This window comes from Chelonia mydas, chromosome 11 (genome assembly GCF_015237465.2).
Source record: "Chelonia mydas isolate rCheMyd1 chromosome 11, rCheMyd1.pri.v2, whole genome shotgun sequence".
In the NCBI taxonomy this organism is placed as follows: Eukaryota; Metazoa; Chordata; order Testudines; family Cheloniidae; genus Chelonia; species Chelonia mydas.
In genome coordinates this window covers 64,876,178-64,894,940 of record NC_051251.2, presented here as the reverse complement: position 1 = coordinate 64,894,940, position 18,763 = coordinate 64,876,178, and the positions used below count along the sequence as shown (strand labels likewise).

At 43.3% G+C, this 18,763-nt stretch overlaps 1 protein-coding gene across 6 annotated transcripts in view; it reads left to right on the top strand.

The window, feature by feature from the left end:
- Positions 1 to 17,393, top strand: part of ERBB4 (erb-b2 receptor tyrosine kinase 4) — a 971,255-nt gene extending 953,862 nt beyond the window's left edge. For 3 of the 6 annotated variants that reach the window (XM_037912404.2, XM_043525749.1, XM_043525747.1), the window contains 3 exons: positions 2,634 to 2,681; positions 3,628 to 3,925; positions 8,236 to 17,393. In XM_037912404.2, coding sequence (XP_037768332.1) covers positions 2,634 to 2,681; positions 3,628 to 3,925; positions 8,236 to 8,681 — 792 coding nt within the window. In that variant the 3' untranslated portion in view covers positions 8,682 to 17,393. The remainder of the gene's footprint in view (positions 1 to 2,633; positions 2,682 to 3,627; positions 3,926 to 8,235) is intronic. The other 3 variants (XM_043525750.1, XM_043525751.1, XM_043525748.1) reach the window with 1 other exon arrangement.
- Positions 17,394 to 18,763: the final 1,370 nt, after the last annotated feature.

Below are 18,763 nucleotides of genomic sequence, written 5' to 3'. Positions count from 1 at the left end.
TCACACTGTTTTGCAGCTCAGGCTGTTCAAGGGAGAGGATTTTTTTGCACACAACTGGGATGAGACTGAGGAATTTTCTTGCCGACTCCTCCAAGTCCTCTTCATTCCCCTGCCTTGGACGGTGCTTTCCGTGCAGCTTGTATCATCCTCTGTTGTAGACCTGGCAGCAGCCACAGCTGGCTCAGAAATGACATCTCTCTTCCCAGAGCCAAAACTGTACTGCAGCTCTGCCCTTCAGAAGTAGAAAGCAATTTGGCAAGGACTTAAGGAACACAGCCAAGCATTTCCAGCCTCCAACCAGAGCACCTGCCACGCTCATCCAGCGGCGTTATTTTATTCCCAGAGGAAGTGTAGAGTGGTTGGGGATTACTTCCTCTCCGTCCATGTTTCTTCTTTCCTTTGGGGTTGTTTGAAGATCCAGGGTACCCACCACACTTATAAGACCAAATGTTGCCTTCATATGCCCTTGTATGGCTCCAAAAGGCCCTGTTTTGGCCCTGGAGGATAATTTCAACCTCCCCTGCTCCAAATCAGGATAAAATTCTCAGCAGGTTTCTCCCAAGGAGTCTAGCCTAATCAGTCCTGAAGGGGAGATAGCTTTCCAGGCCGGCAGCTTCCCATGTTGTTGGGGCATTAGGGACAACATTTTGAGCAGGCAGGGGCTGAAAGCTCCTTGGACGCACTGGCCTTCAAATCATTCTCCCCAGGGCATACGTTGGGACTTCTCCAGGCCCCTTGGCTCTCCGGATTCAGGGGCCAATCCTCTGCTCAGCGTGATGATCCAGGCTTCAGCTCTGGAAGCTCAGCTCCAGGAGCTTTTCAAGGAAATTACTGCAAAAGCCACTCACAGCTATACTGTTCTTAGTATTGTTTCCTGATCCCCCCAAAAGAGGAGATTCATAGCTCGTTTTGGAGGCTTCTCAGCCATAAGCCTCACGTCCTGAAGCAGATTGCAGAGAGAAGGCTATCCTGTAGGTCCCGCCTCCTGAATACTCGCTTTGTTTGCTGGGCCTGAAAGGTATTGATGGTTGCTTGTCATCGTCCAGCCCTCAGACCAGCAGTTATTTCGGTTTTGCAGACAAGCCTTTTCCAGTTCTTCATTCTCTCTTTTTGCCTTGGTTTCGCCCATAAATTCTCACAAGCTGTTGATGGTCTTAGTCCACTGTACTGCCCTGTTGAGGGATACACATCTCTCCTTTCCTGGACAGTCTCTTTCACTACAGAATTAAAGACTATATCGTGATGCATATGCACAGGGGGACTGAAATAAACCTGCACTGTTCGCTGACATGAGAGGAAGGCAGATTCAGGATTCCAGGTTCTGTAGAGGAGTGTGTTCTGGTGGTTACAGACCACTTCTGCTTCTGCCTCCCGCCTGTTGCTGTCCCTCCATATTCCTACCCACTGACTGGGGGAGGGAACGGGGACTTCCTGTGATATTGGTGTGTGCTACAGCTGCGTGCACTTTCTGGATGCAAAGTCCCCCCCTCCTCGCCACTTTGTCTCACATTTTTCACCTTTTTCCAGTTGAAAAAAATGGGCCACGTTTTTTTAAAAGTAAGAAAAAGTGGAATTTTCCCCCTCACTGAAACAAAACAAAAAATGTCTACATAAAGTATTTCAACTAAATTCAATTACCGGTAATTTTTATCAAGAACAAATATTAAAAAAAAAAAAGAATGAAAATGAAACCTTTTTTCAAAAAATTTCATGGCAAAAAATATTAGTTTTGACCAGCTTCTAGTGTGTGCAGACCTGGGGTGAGAGCCTCACTGCCATGCTGGCCTATTACAGCAGTTAAAAGAAGCAAAGCAGTGAAAAGAGGCCCTGTACCAATTCCCATAGCATAGGTTCTACAGAAGATTGCACTGCCCTTCAAGCAGTCCCTTAAAAGCCTTGGCATATGAGGTATGCTGGGGGTAGGGTTTGGGGAAGAGGTGAGTCAGGAGCAGGGGCCGCATCTGGAACAGGGCCCCAGCATGCAGATCTACCAAACTTGCAGGCAATGCCGGGGCCCATAGGACGCCCCAGAGAGGCTTCCAGAACTTAGAGAGGCCCCCAGGGCTAAGTAAAAAGGCCAAGGGCTTCTCCATCTCCTGGAGCAGCTCAGGATTGGGAGGGCACAAAGGTGGTTTAAAGCCACCTTAGCTCACCCACTGCCTGAGTTCAAAGCATACATAGTTTTTACCCTGTCCTTGCTGGTTGATAAGCGTGGAAAAGGAAACTTTCTCTATATAGACCAGGCTGATTAGAAATGGTGGCACTCCACACCCTTCCCTGCTCTGCAGTGTTTTTCTGGGATGAGCCTGCCTTCTGCATGCATACCTCATTCTCTCTGTACAATCTGTCCTTTCAAAAATTAAACAAGGATATTGGCAAGACATACTCATCGCTCAGCCAGTGCAGCACCCATTCTTAATCAACTAGGGACAAATCCTGTGGTACTTACTCAGGTAATACTCCCATTAACACTGCAGGCTTGCTGACTTCATTGGAAGTTTTGCTTGAGTAGGAATGGCTGGAATTGACCCCTCTTCAGTAAACCTCACTGTTGTGCATGTTTTTCCCCATTAGTTCATACAGCTCATGTGACGTCTTCTTATATCCATCATTCCATTTTTCTTTCCTATTAGAGTGAACTTGGACACAGCCCTCCTCCTGCCTACGCCCCTATGTCAGGAGTAAGTATTTCACAATCAACCTTCATCCTTTAGGTTTTTTCGTCTTTTTAAACCTTCTGTTTCCTCCCCTATTCTCTTCATAAATTGCCTAATTTACTCCAGTGCCAACAGTGACCAGAATTAATACATAGGCTGGGCAAACATACCAGGTCGCTCTAATCCCAGTCTGGATTCATCAGGAAGCCCAGAGTTCTATGGTACTATGCATCCCAAAAGGGTGATCATAGTTCATTAAAAGGATCTAGGTAAAGTGTTTTGATGATTGTCTGTTTTGGCATGATTCTGAAAGTGATGTGCTCATCCTGACAAGCCGTTATTAGGTTGAGCCAAAGCAATGAGTTGATGCACCAATGGGAAGTTCCCAATGGAAACAGTATATCGTTTACATGACTGCTCATTGACTGTTGCTACTTATTTACACCAAAACCAGGCCCACTCTGAATAAAGATAGTTCAGAGATGGGGGCCTTTTTCTCTCCTCTCAGGAGGAAGGTTTCCACCAGGTCAGGTTTAAGGTTTGTTGTTAGGAGAGCATTTGTTCTTGCCAGCCCAACAGTTAAGGAGAACTACACATTATGGTCCCTGCTACTGTATATCTCTGTATTAAGCCTTGTATAGACTGGGGATTTGCCCTACTACCAGCTGTTGGTGGCCAGCAATTTGTGTAGTTGCATCAGTGTAAACAGGCAAAACCATTATTGTCTCTATTGGAGTTCCAGTCTGGCCAAAACCCAGGTACACACAACCAGTGCAAATAGAGGCTTTGTGTATCTTCACCAGAGGTTGTAATGGTGGCAAGCCTCCCCGGCCTAGACAAGGCTTTGACCATTCAATAAAATGAAGCATTGAGCCAACACTGATGTGAAACCAAAGGAGCTTCCACATCTGTGTTTAGTCAGTTGCTTTATTTTGTCCTTCTCTCTTGCACCACTTTGTCTTTCTCACAGAACCAGTTTGTGTACAGAGGTGGCGGCTTTGCTGCAGAACAAGGAGTGCCTGCGCTGTACAGAGCGGTTAGCTGCATAACTCCGGAGGCACCAGCCATCCAGGGGGCCACGGCAGAGATCTTTGACGACACTTGCTGTAACGGTACGCTACGGAAGCAGGTGGCCGCTCTCGCACAAGAGGACAGCAGCACTCAGAGGTACAGCGCTGACCCAACAGTGTTTGTACCTGAGCGGGGCCAACGGGGCGAGCTGGATGAGGATGGGTACATGACTCCGATGCGAGACAAGTCCAAAACAGGTAAACCGCTAGCATTTTGTGGTGAAAGATCTGACTGAGCTAATCACAAATTTTTGGCTGAAATACACACACACGACCAATACCAGCGTGCATAATTACGTGTTCCTACTGTACCTAAATTCCTTCTGTGTTTTCCATTGGAGAAGTTATTGTGGACTTCCCTATGTTTCTAAAGAACGTACGTTACGTGACTGACACTGTTGAACAGCAGCTGAATTCCATTGTCCAATATATAGAGCTGGATTGTGACTGCACAGCTGCCCAAGGGAGGTGAAAAGGACGCAAGGAGCTTTGCTCATCTGCACCCTCATTCAGCAAAGCACTTGAGTGTGTGCTTAACTTTAAGCATGTCCTTAAGTGCTTTGATGAATCAGGGCTCAAGAGAGGTGCTAGTCAAAAACCTTGTATAAATTGTCTGATTGGACTGTTTGGGATTAGTCACTGTAGCCTCCTGAGAGGGGGAAGGAAGTGTTGAGAGTGGGGATTAGTTGCTTTGGAACAAGGTGTAGCCTGATAGATTTTTATACTGATTATTGATTAATCTCTGAGCCTGCAGTGGTCAATATGGTTTCAGTCTCGTGAGCGGCTACAGCATCAGGAAGATTGTTACCCATATTATTAGAATGAGCGTGCCGAGGAACACACAAGAAACAATTGCAGTTTATCACAAGTCCCTTTATTAACAAATCCACTGAGCTGATAAGCAATCCTGCAAACAGTGAAATACAACAGCAGACAGAGAAGTAGTACAAAGTGTCTGGTCCTATGATTGTCATCACTCACAACCGCTGAATGGGAACCCATTAGTCATTATCATTAGTCATTATCTTCTTCAGCATCATCTTCATCGTCCTCTCCCATGGCACACAGGCCGCTTTATACCTTTTATAATGAGTTACACTGATGCCCATTGGGGTTCATACGTATTTATGAAGGTTTCAACTCCTTTTCCTTTGGTGCTTTCACACACCATTACATTTGAGGTGCCCTGTTTCCCACAGGCTAACTTGTTAGTTCCCATTACACTCATTAACATTTAGGTCCCTCAGTCACCATAACAACTTGTGGTTAGCACATCTGCTGACATAGGTCTGCAAAAATCCACAAAGTCTTCTAACCAGCTTGAGCTGGTCCATTGCAATATACATTTCCTAAATACCAGCAGCTAACACATCTGTTACTGAAACTGTTTCAGCTTGTGACATAGGGTCACTCATTGGTTAGCTACTCATGTCAGCATATCTTTAGGCCTGTGGCCTTGTTTGGCTAAGCTAAATATCTTACAGACCTAAGGCCTCTTGGCCCTCTGTTATAACATTAATTAATACTGATATTTCACCTCTATATCCTAAATGCACCTGATCTCTTTAATCCTTGGCTACAATGGAATATCGCACATTGCACCTCTCCAAAGGTGCAGCATGAACTACCCTGGCCCCTGTTCCCTGGAGACAACGGCCTGAATCTCCACTGCCTTGCACGGGGTTCTCCACTCACTCACACCAGAGTGTAAAGGACACACTAGGTGCAAGGCAGTGGAGATTCAGGTCTATTGTGCCTACTTCCCAGTGAGGTGCACACCACCCCCTATCCAGGGCTGTGGCTTAATGACACTCTTAAGTGCATAATCTAATAAGATGCATTGGGATCCTTCAGGACGAAAGACAACATCCATTCAAGAAGCGGATTTTATCCAGCTGTTTTTGGACTTGAATGACCTGGATACTTCTGACATTTCTCACTGCAGATGTCCCCCATAATTTTTTTTTTTTTCCTATAGTTAACCTCCAAGCAATTCCATTTACAGTCCACTAACCTTGCAAAGAGCTCCGTTGACCTCTTGGTCACCCTGACCTCTCTGCTTCTGATGTGCTTTGTGTTTTACAGTGAAACATTGTTTCTCACAGAGCGCTGTTGAGACCCTGGAGGTCAGTTAACACATGGTAACCAAGGCCTGAGGGCTACAGGCTCTGACCTTGGGAGAGAACTTGCTAACAAAGTTGCATTACTCCAGAAGGGGTGTGCGGTATCTCACAACCATCCAGCCTCCTAACGTTTTGTTCCTAATGGGTTTCTGTAGGAAATCGAAAATCCTATGTGCCGTTGTGTGAGAGTGACTTAGCCCTCTTCTTCCCCCCGAGCACCACGTGCCATTAACCTTTCCTCGTTTCAGCTGTGACCCTCAGTATTGTTTACATCACAGTGTTGACATTTTGTACTAATTTCACACAGTCCTACTCTCAGTTTAGTGCTAGCTCAGGAACTCTTCTATGTCCCTCTCCATGCTAATTAGAATCTTTGTTCCTCCGCATTCTGAGGCCCTTTGTCCCTCAGTCGGGGCAGCTTTTAATCAGTCAGATAGCTGTGTTTTTAATAAAACAGCCATACAGGGTTAGACTGTGGAAAGGTTTACAGTACAGAGGAGACTTAAGTGGAGGTAATGCTAATCTAGCATTTTCCAGGTAGGGATGCTGAGAGAGTGGTGAGTTTCAGTGACTTAGACAAGGTTGCACAGAGAGTCGGTGGAGGAGGCAGGCATAGACCCCAGTATAGATTCATAGATATTAAGGTCAGAAGGCACCATTATGATCATCTAGTCTGACCTCCTGCCCAATGCAGGCCACAGAATCTCACCCACCCAGTCCTGCGATAAACCTCCCACCCATGTCTGAGCCATTGAAGTCCCCAAATCATGGTTTAAAGACTTCAAGGTGCAGAGAATCCTCCAGCAAGTGACCCATGCCCCAGGCTACAGTATCCTCCTTCCAGTTCGTTCTTCACTGGACCATACAGCCAGCTCTTCTAGAGAGTGGTCAGTGGTTAAAGCGCTGGGCTCAGAGAGATCTGGGTTTAGTTCCCAGTAGAGCTGTCAAGCGATTAAAAAAATTAATCGGGATTAATCGTGCTGTTAAACAATAATAGAATACAATTTATTTAAACATTTGTGGATGTTTTCTACACTTTCAAATATATTGATTTCAGTTACAACACAGAATACAAAGCGTACAAGGCTCACTTTATATGTATTTTTATTACAAATATTTGCACTCTAAATAACAAAAGAAATAGTATTTTTCAGTTCCCCTAATACAAGTACTGTAGTGCATTCTCCTTATTATGAAAGTTAAACTTACAAATGTAGAATTATTTACAAAAAATAACTGCATTCAAAAATAAACCAATGTAAAACTTTCGAGCCTACGTCTGCTCAGTCCTACTTCTTGTTCAGCCAATCGCGCAGACAAACACATTTGTTACTTTTGCAGGAGGTAATGCTGCTAGCTTCTTGTTTACAATGTCACCTGTTTTGGATCGTTATCAAGCAGAACCTGTCATCAGCATGGAAGCATGTGCTCTGGAATGGCGGTTGAAGCATGAAGGGGCATATAAATGTTTAGCATATCTGGCACACAAATAACCTTGCAATGCCAGCTACAAAAGTACCAGGCAAATGCCTGTTCTCACTTTCAGGTGACATTGTAAATAAGAAACAGGTAGCATCATCTCTCATAAATGTAAACAAACTTGTTTGTCTTAGCGATTGGCTGAACAAGAAGTAGGACTGAGTGGACTTGTAGGCTCTGAAGTTTTACGTTGTTTTGTTTTTGAGTGCAGTTATGTAACAAAAAAATTTACATTTGTAAATTGCACTTTCACGATAAAGGGATTGCACTACAGTACTTGTATGAGATGAATTAAAAAATACTATTTCTTTTGTTTATCATTTCTGCAGTGCAAATATTTATAATCAAAAATAATAATATAATAAAGTGAGCACTGTACACTTTGTATTCTGTGTTATAATTGAAATCAGTATATTTGAAACTGTAGAAAAACATCCGAAAATATTTAATACACTTCAATTGGTATTCTATTGTTTAACAGTGCGATTCAAACTGCAATTAATTGAGATTAATTTTTTAATCATAATTAATTTTTTGAGTTAATTGTGTGAGACAGCCCTCATTCCCAGCACTACCACATACTCCCTGGTGACCTTGGACAAGTCACTTAGTCTCTCTGTTTCCTGTCTTCTGCCCTTTGTCCATCTTGTCTGTTTAGGCACTAAGCTTTTGGGGCAGGGACTGTCTCCAATTATGAGTCTGTACAGCACCTAGCGCAATATGGCCCGGATCTCAGTTAGGGCCTCTCAGCACCATTTGATAGTAGTGATGTGAAAATAAGCAAAGTGTGCTGTAACCATTGGGAACCTTGGTCTGAAGTTTACATTCAAATGAGCTGCCAGGCAGAGATGCTTGCCGTTGTATGAACACATTACCATGTGTTGACATGCCTTCTGTCTTTTTTAGATTACCTGAACCCGGTAGAGGAGAACCCATTTGTCTCTCGACGAAAGAATGGCGATCTTCAAGCTCTGGACAACCCCGAGTATCACAGCGCCCCGAACGGGCAACCCAAAGCAGAGGACGAGTATGTGAACGAGCCGCTGTACCTCAGCACCTTTGCTAATACCTTGGAAAACGCAGAGTACCTGAAGAACAATGGGCTTCCTTTGCCAGAGAAATCCAAGAAGGCCTTCAACAACCCAGATTACTGGAATCACAGTCTGCCACCGCGAAGCACCCTCCAGCACCCGGACTACCTGCAGGAGTACAGCACAAAATATTTTTACAAACAAAATGGACGGATCCGGCCCATCGTGGCAGAGAACCCTGAGTACCTCTCTGAGTTCTCCCTGAAGCCTGGCACTGTGCTGCCCCCACCACCCTACAGACATCGAAACACGGTGGTGTAGTGACATCAGTATTAAACCAGTGGAGAGGCAACCCCTGCTAGCCACCAGTCTCTCTCTCTTTCTTTCTCTCTCTCTCCCTCGAGCTTCCTCTTTTTGCCGATCACTCACTTTGATATTTCCAAGGAGAAGGACACCTTTGAGTCATTTGCTGATCGGGTCAGGAACCTAGAAGGAAAGAAAGAAAGACTGAGTGAATGCAAGAAGGCCAAAACCTGGCATTTCTCACCTTTCACAGACCCTGAGGGTCAGAAGGCCAGACAAGCCGGTGAACACCAGTGAAGGCCAGTGCCAGTGTTGCCTGCTGTCAAGTTAGTTCTCAGCGATTCAACTCAGATGCTGTAGGGGAAGTCACCCCGGGTCTGTTTCTATCAGCAGGAACTGAGGAGAGCCTATTCAGCATTCCTGGAAATCGCAATGCAGTTTCCATTAAGGGGGGAAAAAGGACAATTTTTATATCACATGTGATAGCATAATAATTGAGATTTCAGAAACCAATTTCTTTCTCTAACACGTTCTATCCTGGCAACTGAAAACAACTAACCCAGCTTTTCATAACCATTCAGTTCTTCCTCACAGCCATCAAAGAAATAACTCATAAAATAAAAAATGAGGAGACTTTGTCTCTGGCCAGTCCCCTCTTCTTAGCCACTCCCACGGGTTTATCCCATTAGCTAACTGCAAAGACTTTCACTCCAAGCTTCTGTGCATGACAGTGCAATTTTTTTGTATGTGTCGCCATGATGACAAGTATTTTCAACACAAAAATCCCATCAGGAAAGAAGGAAAACACAAAAAGCTCACATCCTCCATTGAAGCTAAAAGAGAGGCCAAGATCCATGATTTGTATGCACAGAGCCTCGCCTTCATGTTTTATACCTACTTAATACAAACAAAGAAAGTACCCATACAAATTTCTCCTCTCTTTCTTTTTGCTCATCGATTGAAATAGTTGGGGATACAGCAGGCAACACTGAGGACAAGACAGAAGGAGGAGAGTTTAATAGGTTCAGGAAACCTGGTGGTGTTCTAGGGGGTGACCGACTAAGGAGTTCTTTAAACTGGAAGAAAGACACTGGAGTGGGTAAAACGCACATAGCAGTTCACTGGAAAGTTAGTTTGCACTTAAGCTATGATTTTATTTGTCCTCCCTCTGAACTGTTTTCTGGATTTTGAACGAAGCAATATGGAAGTGACCAGCAAAATAAAATCATTTTAAATTAAAAAGCGAAATTATATATAAAGGACGACTGTGGAAACGCCAAAATGAAGCAAGTCACGTCTTTGGAACAGTATCCGCTGGTTCTGAAAGGCCAGTATATTGACTACTTCAGAGAATACAGTGAAGGAGTAACCAGTTCAAATGCTGCTGCATGAAGGAAAAGCAGAGCAAACAGTGAAGGGGATCTGGGGAGAAGAATGGCCAGGTCTGGTTTGGGGCCCAGCAAGGACTATAGTTTTCTAAAAGGAGGATTTCTCCATCACATAAGCTGGTACATACAAGGTTTTGCAAGTCAATATGTGCATGACACACACAGCTTTCAGTCAAAAATGTAAATAATGAGTCGATCTCCATGCACTTATTTCCCCTTTGTCAACTTCAGCTTTCACAGGACCTTTGGTTCATCCCCCCATGGGTAAAAATATTTCCAGCCAGAGTTTTTGAATCATTTTAGCATCAAAAATGGAACACCACGTGAAGTGGAAGAGAAGACTGGGGTTGGTGTCTTGCTTTCGATGCACTACGATTCTAGGTGTTTAGGATTTTAGAGAAAATATATCTATCTAATTAGACTCAAATTCTAGGAGGGACAACAGTATTCCAATGTATGCCCTTTAGTACTATTAAAATGATGGCCCTTTGGATGATGGAACCCAGCAACGGGGCGAACAGTCTGGAAGCAATGTGTATTTTCTCTTGAATCCTAACATTTTAATGGACAGCCACCATGAGCTTTGGTGAGCTCCCTGTCAGGGAGATCTGACCCCTCAAATTGAAAGAGGCAGACTGGAGAGTAAGCCCCGACCCTCATCCTCAGTCTGCCATTTCAAGTTAATTTTAGGAGTGGCTGCCATGCCGTGTTACACAAGCAGCCAGTGATGGATTCATGAGGTGACATTACATAATTGCCTGATCCCTCCCCATCCTATTCCCAGGGCCGCCATGCAATAATTACTTAATTCTCTGTGTCCTAGTGCTTGCTAGACAAAGTCAGCTCTGGGTCGGAAAGAGACCCCAGATTTCAAACCTGGGTTAGTTCTTAGTCCTGTACTTTGAAACAGAATTTGTGGCTGGTCCTTACAGTGTCCATCAAGACTTCAGGTCAAGGCTGGTTCAGCCAATGTGGCATTACTGAATTAGGTGCTTCAAGTCAATCTGAACTAGCGGAACTTAACTACCAGCTGCTGTGCACTTATTAAGCCCAGAAACCTTGTATGTAGATAAATGGTTTATAAACACGAACACAAAGTCTTTGCAGCTATTAAAAGGAGGCCTAGTGGACATGTGGCCACATAATAAATCAGTTTGTTGTGGCAGAATGAAATGAACAGCTGACCATTAAAGCAGGATGGATGACCACAGAAGCACCATGCATCTGAAAGAAGGTCTGTGCAGAGAGGTCTCTTCTGCTCTTGATGCCTTCCCATAACTCCCAGTGAGGTTAATGGGAGATACAGGCAAGCATTAGGGGGAATTAGACCCCCTCAGACCTTCAAAAACGTATGCCAGTGGGCGCACTCAGAGTGCGTAATATTAAGCCTCTTGAGAAGTGAGAATGGACAAAGGATAAAATTCGGGGACAAGTTTTTTTTTTTTATGTCCCTTTTGTGAGTCAAAGAAAGCTTAGACTATTAAGGAGGGGGGGCGGGGGGTTTGATCTCCATCATTGAACAGATGTAAGATAAGAGTAATGTTCTAATGGAAATCTACGTACAGGTTGTGTATTTGCATTTGGGGCAGTGCGCTAAAAGACTGACTGTGAGAGGAAACGTGCACACCTTGAAAATATTGAAGGCAAATCACTACAAGGATCTTAGAATCCAGCTGCTAACAGAAGGTAGAAAACCTGTTTTTGTTCTTTGATAATTCAGTAAGGTCAACATTAAAACCAAGCCCCGTTTTAAAAAATGATGTGTAAATATGGTTGTTCTTTAACAGTTTAACTTTTTTGCCCAAAAGCATTTTAAGAATTATTTATTTACTTTTTTAATTGTTGATTGTGGATAAAATATACTCCGTCACATGGACATACAGCGGCTCCTTGCAGGAAGCATGAAACCCAGAAGTGGGCTCACAATTACAGGCTGAGCAGTGTCAAATGTGTCTTTAAAAAAACCAGACAGTTAATACAACAAATGTAAATGCAGCCTGTGAAATGCAAAGTAACAAATGACTGCCATTTATGTCTCCTGGGTTACTGGTTTGGGTTAGTCCTGTTGCCAAACATTGCCTTTAACAATTCATTGCCTCTGGTTACAAGGTATTGACCTAAACATCTAGATTCCCTTTTTTTTTTTTTAACCTCAAGGGATGACTAACCTTGACCTACACCAAAACACAAAGTCAATAGTATGTTTTGTTACATACAGGCCGAATGTTTTCAATAGAAATATCTAGCTACGTTCTGACCCACCTCCCGATAGAAGCCGAGCACGTCCCAAGAATGAAATAAATAAATAAAAATCTGTCACTGCTAGGTTTAATTTTAATTATGGTGAGGGGAGGCCACAGCTCATGACAGATGTTGTTGGCTTTTTTTAATTACATCAAATTTTTTGTTGGAAACAGATGCTTTTCACCAAACATTTCATTTAAACTCAGTTTTTTCCATGAAAAACAAGTTTTGACTGAATGTTTTTTTGATCCCCTAGTCAAAACTCCTGCTATTTCTGTCCCTAAAGTCCACAGTCAGGTTTTAATGACTTTATAAGCATATTTTCCTGTTTCTTTTTCCCCTATGGCTGAAGCACAATGATTAATTTTTCAGGGGAAACAAACGGGGCATGTGCCAAGTATTCACATGCAAACCGAATGAAAGAGGAATATGCTGTTGGTTTGGTTTTGTTTTCAGTCTCTTGCCAAGCTAGGTGTTACATGTAACACTAGCAGGTAAACGAATTTTAGACAAAAAAAAAATGGTGCTTTTTTTTTCCTGATTGTGCGAAACACCATTGGACTAGACGTCACGTAAACAGCATCCGTTTTAATTATTTGCGGGGGATGGAATTTGACTAGACTTTAAATTGACAGCATCCCTTGTAACGCATTCCTTTTAAATTGACAAATGTAAAAAAGATTCTTTAAATTTAGGGGTTGTTTTTTTTCCTGGTCAGTGTAAATTACCTAATTAAGGTAGAAAACAGTGGAAATAACCAGAGCCTTAGGTCAAGAGACACAGATCTACTGCATTGCTGAAAGGACTAACCTCAGACCAGAAACCGTCCTAGTGGTGTGGAGAAACTCTGTGTTAACACTGCCAGCTGTTTTGCAGCTTTTAATTGACTGATGCCATCACCTGACTGCACAAGTTGCAGCCCAATCAGCTTGTGCCGTTTATTTCTGTGGGTTGATGGAATGTGGGGTGGCGGGGGGCAGGGCTGTCCTTCTTTGCTCCTCTCACAGCTTGTAGTGCTAAAGGGAAATCCTCCCAGAAGAGGCCGAAGATAATTCAGGTTGTTTTGGTCGGACAGAGTAGCCTGGTACACACACATTAGTGACCCGATCCTGCACCCGCTGAAGGCAATGGGAGCTGGCGTATGACCTACATGGGAAACCTTCCTTCGCTCAACACTTTACAGGAAAGTGAACACGCTGCGGCTGCGTCTCAAGTGCCATCACCGTGTGTAGTCACGTAGAGCTGTGCAAAGTGGGTAGGATATACCTAAGTTTTGGTGTAAGCGACAAGAGACTGGGGCGGGGACCTGAGGCTTAGTTACTCCAAGGCACCTTTGTACAATGGAGGCCTGACTGCTCATTTGCACTAAGGCTCTTTTACATCACTGTGGCAGCATGCAGGGACTTTGAATGAAAGCCTTCTTTCTGTGGTGAGCAAGCTCTAAAGGAGTTTTAGCACCACGCTGAAGCAGGCTGCCTATGTTCTGGGGCCATGCCCCTTCTCCAGTGTAACAGCCTCAGGGTTGCTCTAACTTAAGCTTTGTTTCCCACAGCTCCCTGTGTACGTGCCTTGGGACATCTAGGCTATTTGCAGGGAATTCAGGACACCCCCTCTGATCTGTTCCAGGGGCTGAGCCAGTGTAGAGCTATTGTGGATCGGGCTGGGAGGGGGAATATTTGCCAGAGTGGTATTAAGGGGCCTTGATTAGCATTTTACAGCCGTTCACATTTTCCTGGTTGTAAATGCAAGGTGGGTGCAGAGCTGCTTTAGCACGACTGCTCATTTACACAGTCAGTGATAGTGGCACCCACTTTAAGGCTTCTTTACACACTGGTATATAAAGGCCTTTGTACAAGTGAGACTCAGGCCCTTTGTTACCAGGCCGCTGGTTGGCTTTTGAAGAGTTACTCCAGGTTGATGCTGTTGCCTTTATTTTTCACTCTGTAAATACCTTTTTAAAGGTACATTCTTCTTTCCGTCGCAATAACAACATGAAGCCTGTAAATTTAGTTGTATCGGTTTCCTGCTCCCTTTCAAATCTGCCACTTGTAATTCCCTCATTACCGTTGATCTCCAACTTCCCACTGCTGGTGTATTCATTGTAAAGTAACCATATCTATTTGTTTTAGAAAGATGGGCCTATGCATTATTGAGAGGTGTTGTTTCTCTTATTTCCATGCTTCATAATGTAGTAGAGACTGTTGCAGTCTAATAGGGCATCCTTTGCCCACTGTTGCTTTTTTCAGCTGATGTTTTTAAAATGGTTTTTTCAGTGAGCTTTATGCAGATGGGTCGGAAAAGTTATTTGTTCAAATACATTTTTAAAAATAGAGGACAAATGCACAGAAGCAAAGTTGTATGGCTGGAGGCACTAGCTTAGACTGTCCAAATTACTTTGTCGACAAACTTTTTTTTTTCCCTCTGCCACTTCCTAGTTGGGATTCTAACACTGAGCCGCTTCTTTTAAAGATCAGGGTCAGCGTGAGACACCCTTACTCACAGGAAGTACCTTACTTCATAGCATTAATGGCACTGGGATTACTCAAGTCGTAAGGTATTATTATTTGTATAGCAGAACATATCAGGGATTGGTGCTGGGTATTGTGCATAGCTATAGGTCCCAGTTCAGGAAAACATCCTGATCCAAGCACTAGCGGAAATTCCACTGAAGTTGGTGGGATTACGCACAAGCTTCAAGTTAAGGTGGTTCCGGCCCCACTTATCTTACCATTTTCAGTATATGACGAGAAGCAATAACAGATGGGGGAGTAGTCAGATGATCATGATTAGAGAAATAACAATCATTGCAGCTGCCTAGTCATGACAATGGTGGTAGTCACAGGAGTGGTACAGCATGAGTGTGCCCAAATCTGGTCCAAAAGAATGAATCGTCAGCTCCTCACAGCTTAATTCCCTCACAGTTTAATTCCCATTGATTTCAATAGGAGTTAGGAGTAGCTCCTCAGTGGAATTTAGGTGCTTAAGTCCTGTACTTGCTCTGATGGGAAAGCAGTTTCATTCTGGTTGTTTCAGATGTGCATTGTTTGCAAATACTTCTTTTCCAGAGCCCGGTTACCCTTTCAACCTTTGTAGGGTGGAAACACTGTATTTTCCATAGCACTCCGAAGACTCAACCATTTTGGGAAAACCACAGTAACAAACTGTGAATGGTATTTTATAAGTAAGTGTAGATATGTAAGCCGTTTCTTTTGAAGTAAGGTACTATGAAATATGTAGCATAAACTGATACTGCTGTTAAATGGGTCGATTATTAAACTGAGCAGCTGTCTAAAGGGTAACTAACTTTGAATGCACCAAAACAACCTGCCCTTTGCAGATCACACAACTTAGATGGCCTGTGTGTATGCTGGAAGCTGTCTTTTTATAGGCTGATTTTTGGAAGGGTTGGCTTGGAATATGTAGAGATGGGCCCCCAAATGATACAGCATATCTGAGTGGCCCCAGAAATTAGAGGTGATGAAAATATTTTCTAATGTTAAAGATTTTTTTTTTAGAAATTAATGTTCAAAAATTCTTTTTTTTTTACTCATTTTTCAACCAAAGTGTAGAGCAGGTTGAAATATTACAAATTTTGAATTTGAACTGGGGGGAAAAAAAAATCAGGAAAATTGCTATTTTCCCCGTTTCAACCCACTCTAATCCAAATATGGCTCTGAAATCCACTGCGTAGGCTCACCTTTAAACATTCCTCCCTCTGAAGGGGCTCAAGGCCGTAGGATAGGTAGACTTTCAAGAGTTTGGCTTCAATGGGCATAGGATCAATGGATCAGATTCCAAGAAAGGTCACACCAGAGGAATTATATGAGCCTGCAAGAATCCATGTCCTATTTGCAGTGCAAGAAAATTGTTGAATTCATTGTTCTTTCCCATCGCACTCCATCTTCTCATCAAAGCATTCTCTTGTAGAGTCAACATGGGGTGCTTAACTGGAGGTACCTGAAAAGGCAGAAACTTAGAGTGTTATATTTTTTAGCCAATTCCCTGTGTTCTTAAAGTGTAAAAATACAAACAAAAAGATCTCTGCCTTGTGAAGTACCTTCAAGGAACAGAGAAGTAACATCATGACATCCTCATTCACATGGCACGGTGCACTCAGAATTAGGTACCTTTTTGAAACAAACAAAAAAACTACTGTATGTTACTTTGAAAATGTGAATAGTATTTTTATAGCTTGTTAAAGACATGGCTAGTTGCATTTGTAAATAAGGATAATGTTGTTTTTGTTTTCTTTTTGTGGACATCATTATTTAGAACATAATTGTCTTTAGGGTTGATTTGTATATAAGTAATTTGCTGGTGATTTATTTCCTTTTTTAGCTTTTGTTGGAGATATCATTTTGACATTCGGTGTGACTGTGTTTAGCACTATTGTGGTATGTTCAGACTTTCTGCACTTGCTTACACAGTAACGTATGCCAATTGTGTGTGGCGTAATGTTACTTTAACCTTTTGTCTCATATTTCAGCTATGAAGGATTATGCACTGTTAAAATACATACTGACTTGGGTTAATATTAGCTATATAGTTTAGTATTATTTCCCTTTGCCTTGATTTTTCATGGGTTTTTTTTTCCCCTTTGGAGGCTGGGGAGCCTCTTTTCTTTGTCTGATTAGGACCTTCTTTTCAGTGTACACACTCCCAAATCCCTCCTCCTGGTGATAGTGCTTTTACCTGTTTGTTAAGACAAATGTAGATTGGGACCCGCTTAGCTCATCCCCCACTGATCATCCCAGCTGAACAATTTGAAAACTGTTCTGCATTTTTGTTACATGAATCTGTCAGAAATATATTTTTAATTTAATATAAATGAAATTCAATAAAATATGAAAGAAATGCTCCTTTGTGCGCCTCAGATTTGTCATCGATGGCTCCATGATTGCAGCAATTGAGTATGCCTGTCTGGGCATAACATAGGAAGAAGGGTAAATATCCTGAAACGGTCCATTTATTTCCCCCCCCTTTGGGAGATGGAATGGAAAGGCAAGATTGTGGCTTCCCCTGTGCAGTGGCGCCAGCAGGCTTTGCACATCTGTCAGTCCATTCCCCCAGTGCGTTGGCCACCAGGGGAAGACATTTTCAACTAATCTAGACCACAAGAAAATTACTTTTCCTTTGAGTAAAGGAACAAACCACATCAGCTACCCAGGAAAGCCCTCCCCCCCTCAATAAACAGAGGGGTGAATTTGTTACTAGCCCAGCTCCCTGATGCAGAAAAGGAACTTGAATTGGGGTCTCCCCCATATACTAGATAAATGCCCGAACCACTAAGCGGTACTGTCATTCTCCCTGGCCTAATGACTTCATAGATAATGAATAGTCATTGGGCCAGGGAAAGCAAACAATGACGATATGGGCAGTTGGTCAGAGCACTCCCCTATTCTGTGGGAAACCCAATGTCAAGTCCCTGCCCCACTGAAAGTTATTTGTTCAAACTGGAAGAGCTTTAACAGGAGAGATTGAGAAAGGCCTGCAACAGAGTCCATAGACACATCGCTAGTACTGGCATCTGGGCTGGGGAGACCCAACTTCAAATCTCCTCTCCACAGAGCAGGGACCTGAACATCCAGTGGGGCTGCAGCAAACTCTAAGGTGTGCCACACTTGAAATGACTTACAGGGCCCTTCCCCACCCCCAACACAAACATATGAGATAAATTTGCTTATTGCAGTGAAACCAATCAGGCCTAAGGGAAAAATGACAGAGAACGAGGAGCAGCAGCGCAATTGATAATGAAGAGGGAAAAAAATCAGCCTTGGATGGCTAGCTAAGATCATCCCCTTGGGGCATGCAGAGAGGCTAAATTTTCTCCTACCTTCAAACGGTCAGTAATTCCCAGGAAATCTTCCCAGCTAGCTGAAAATCATTTTCATAATGATCTCAGCTCCTCACAGCATGCCACTGTGCAGATAGGGATTTCACCACTGCGCCGTTGCCAACTCATGCAGTCAACGATTGTGAGACTCTCTCTCAGCTCTCAATTAAAAGAGTGAGTTTCTAGCCATCCTAGTTGCAGGAAAAAAGCCTAAAAATATGACCCAAGTGCTCAAAGGTATATTGGTCAAAAATTGTTTTTAAAAAAAATCTCAGTCTTTCTGGGGGGGCCTGATTTAATGATATTTGAAAATCTGGGGTTGCCAATACTGCCCATTGCCAAGCAGTAATCTCATCGTACGGTGCATTGTTGGGGAGACAGCATAGTCAGACCTTACAATTATGTAACAGTATGAAGCAGCCAGGTCTGGACCGTGCCCTGTGCATTACCTGAAACGCCTGTGTCTGTATCAGCCACAGTATACACTGGCCCAATAACACACTGTGACGCTTCCCGACACCTGTCGTCTGCACCAATTATACATTGAATAGCCTGGCCTCCAGCAGACTGAAGAGTTTTTAAATTGAATTCAACTGGCTTCTCTGGCTGAGCTGGGAGGTGCTTGTAGGATTTTG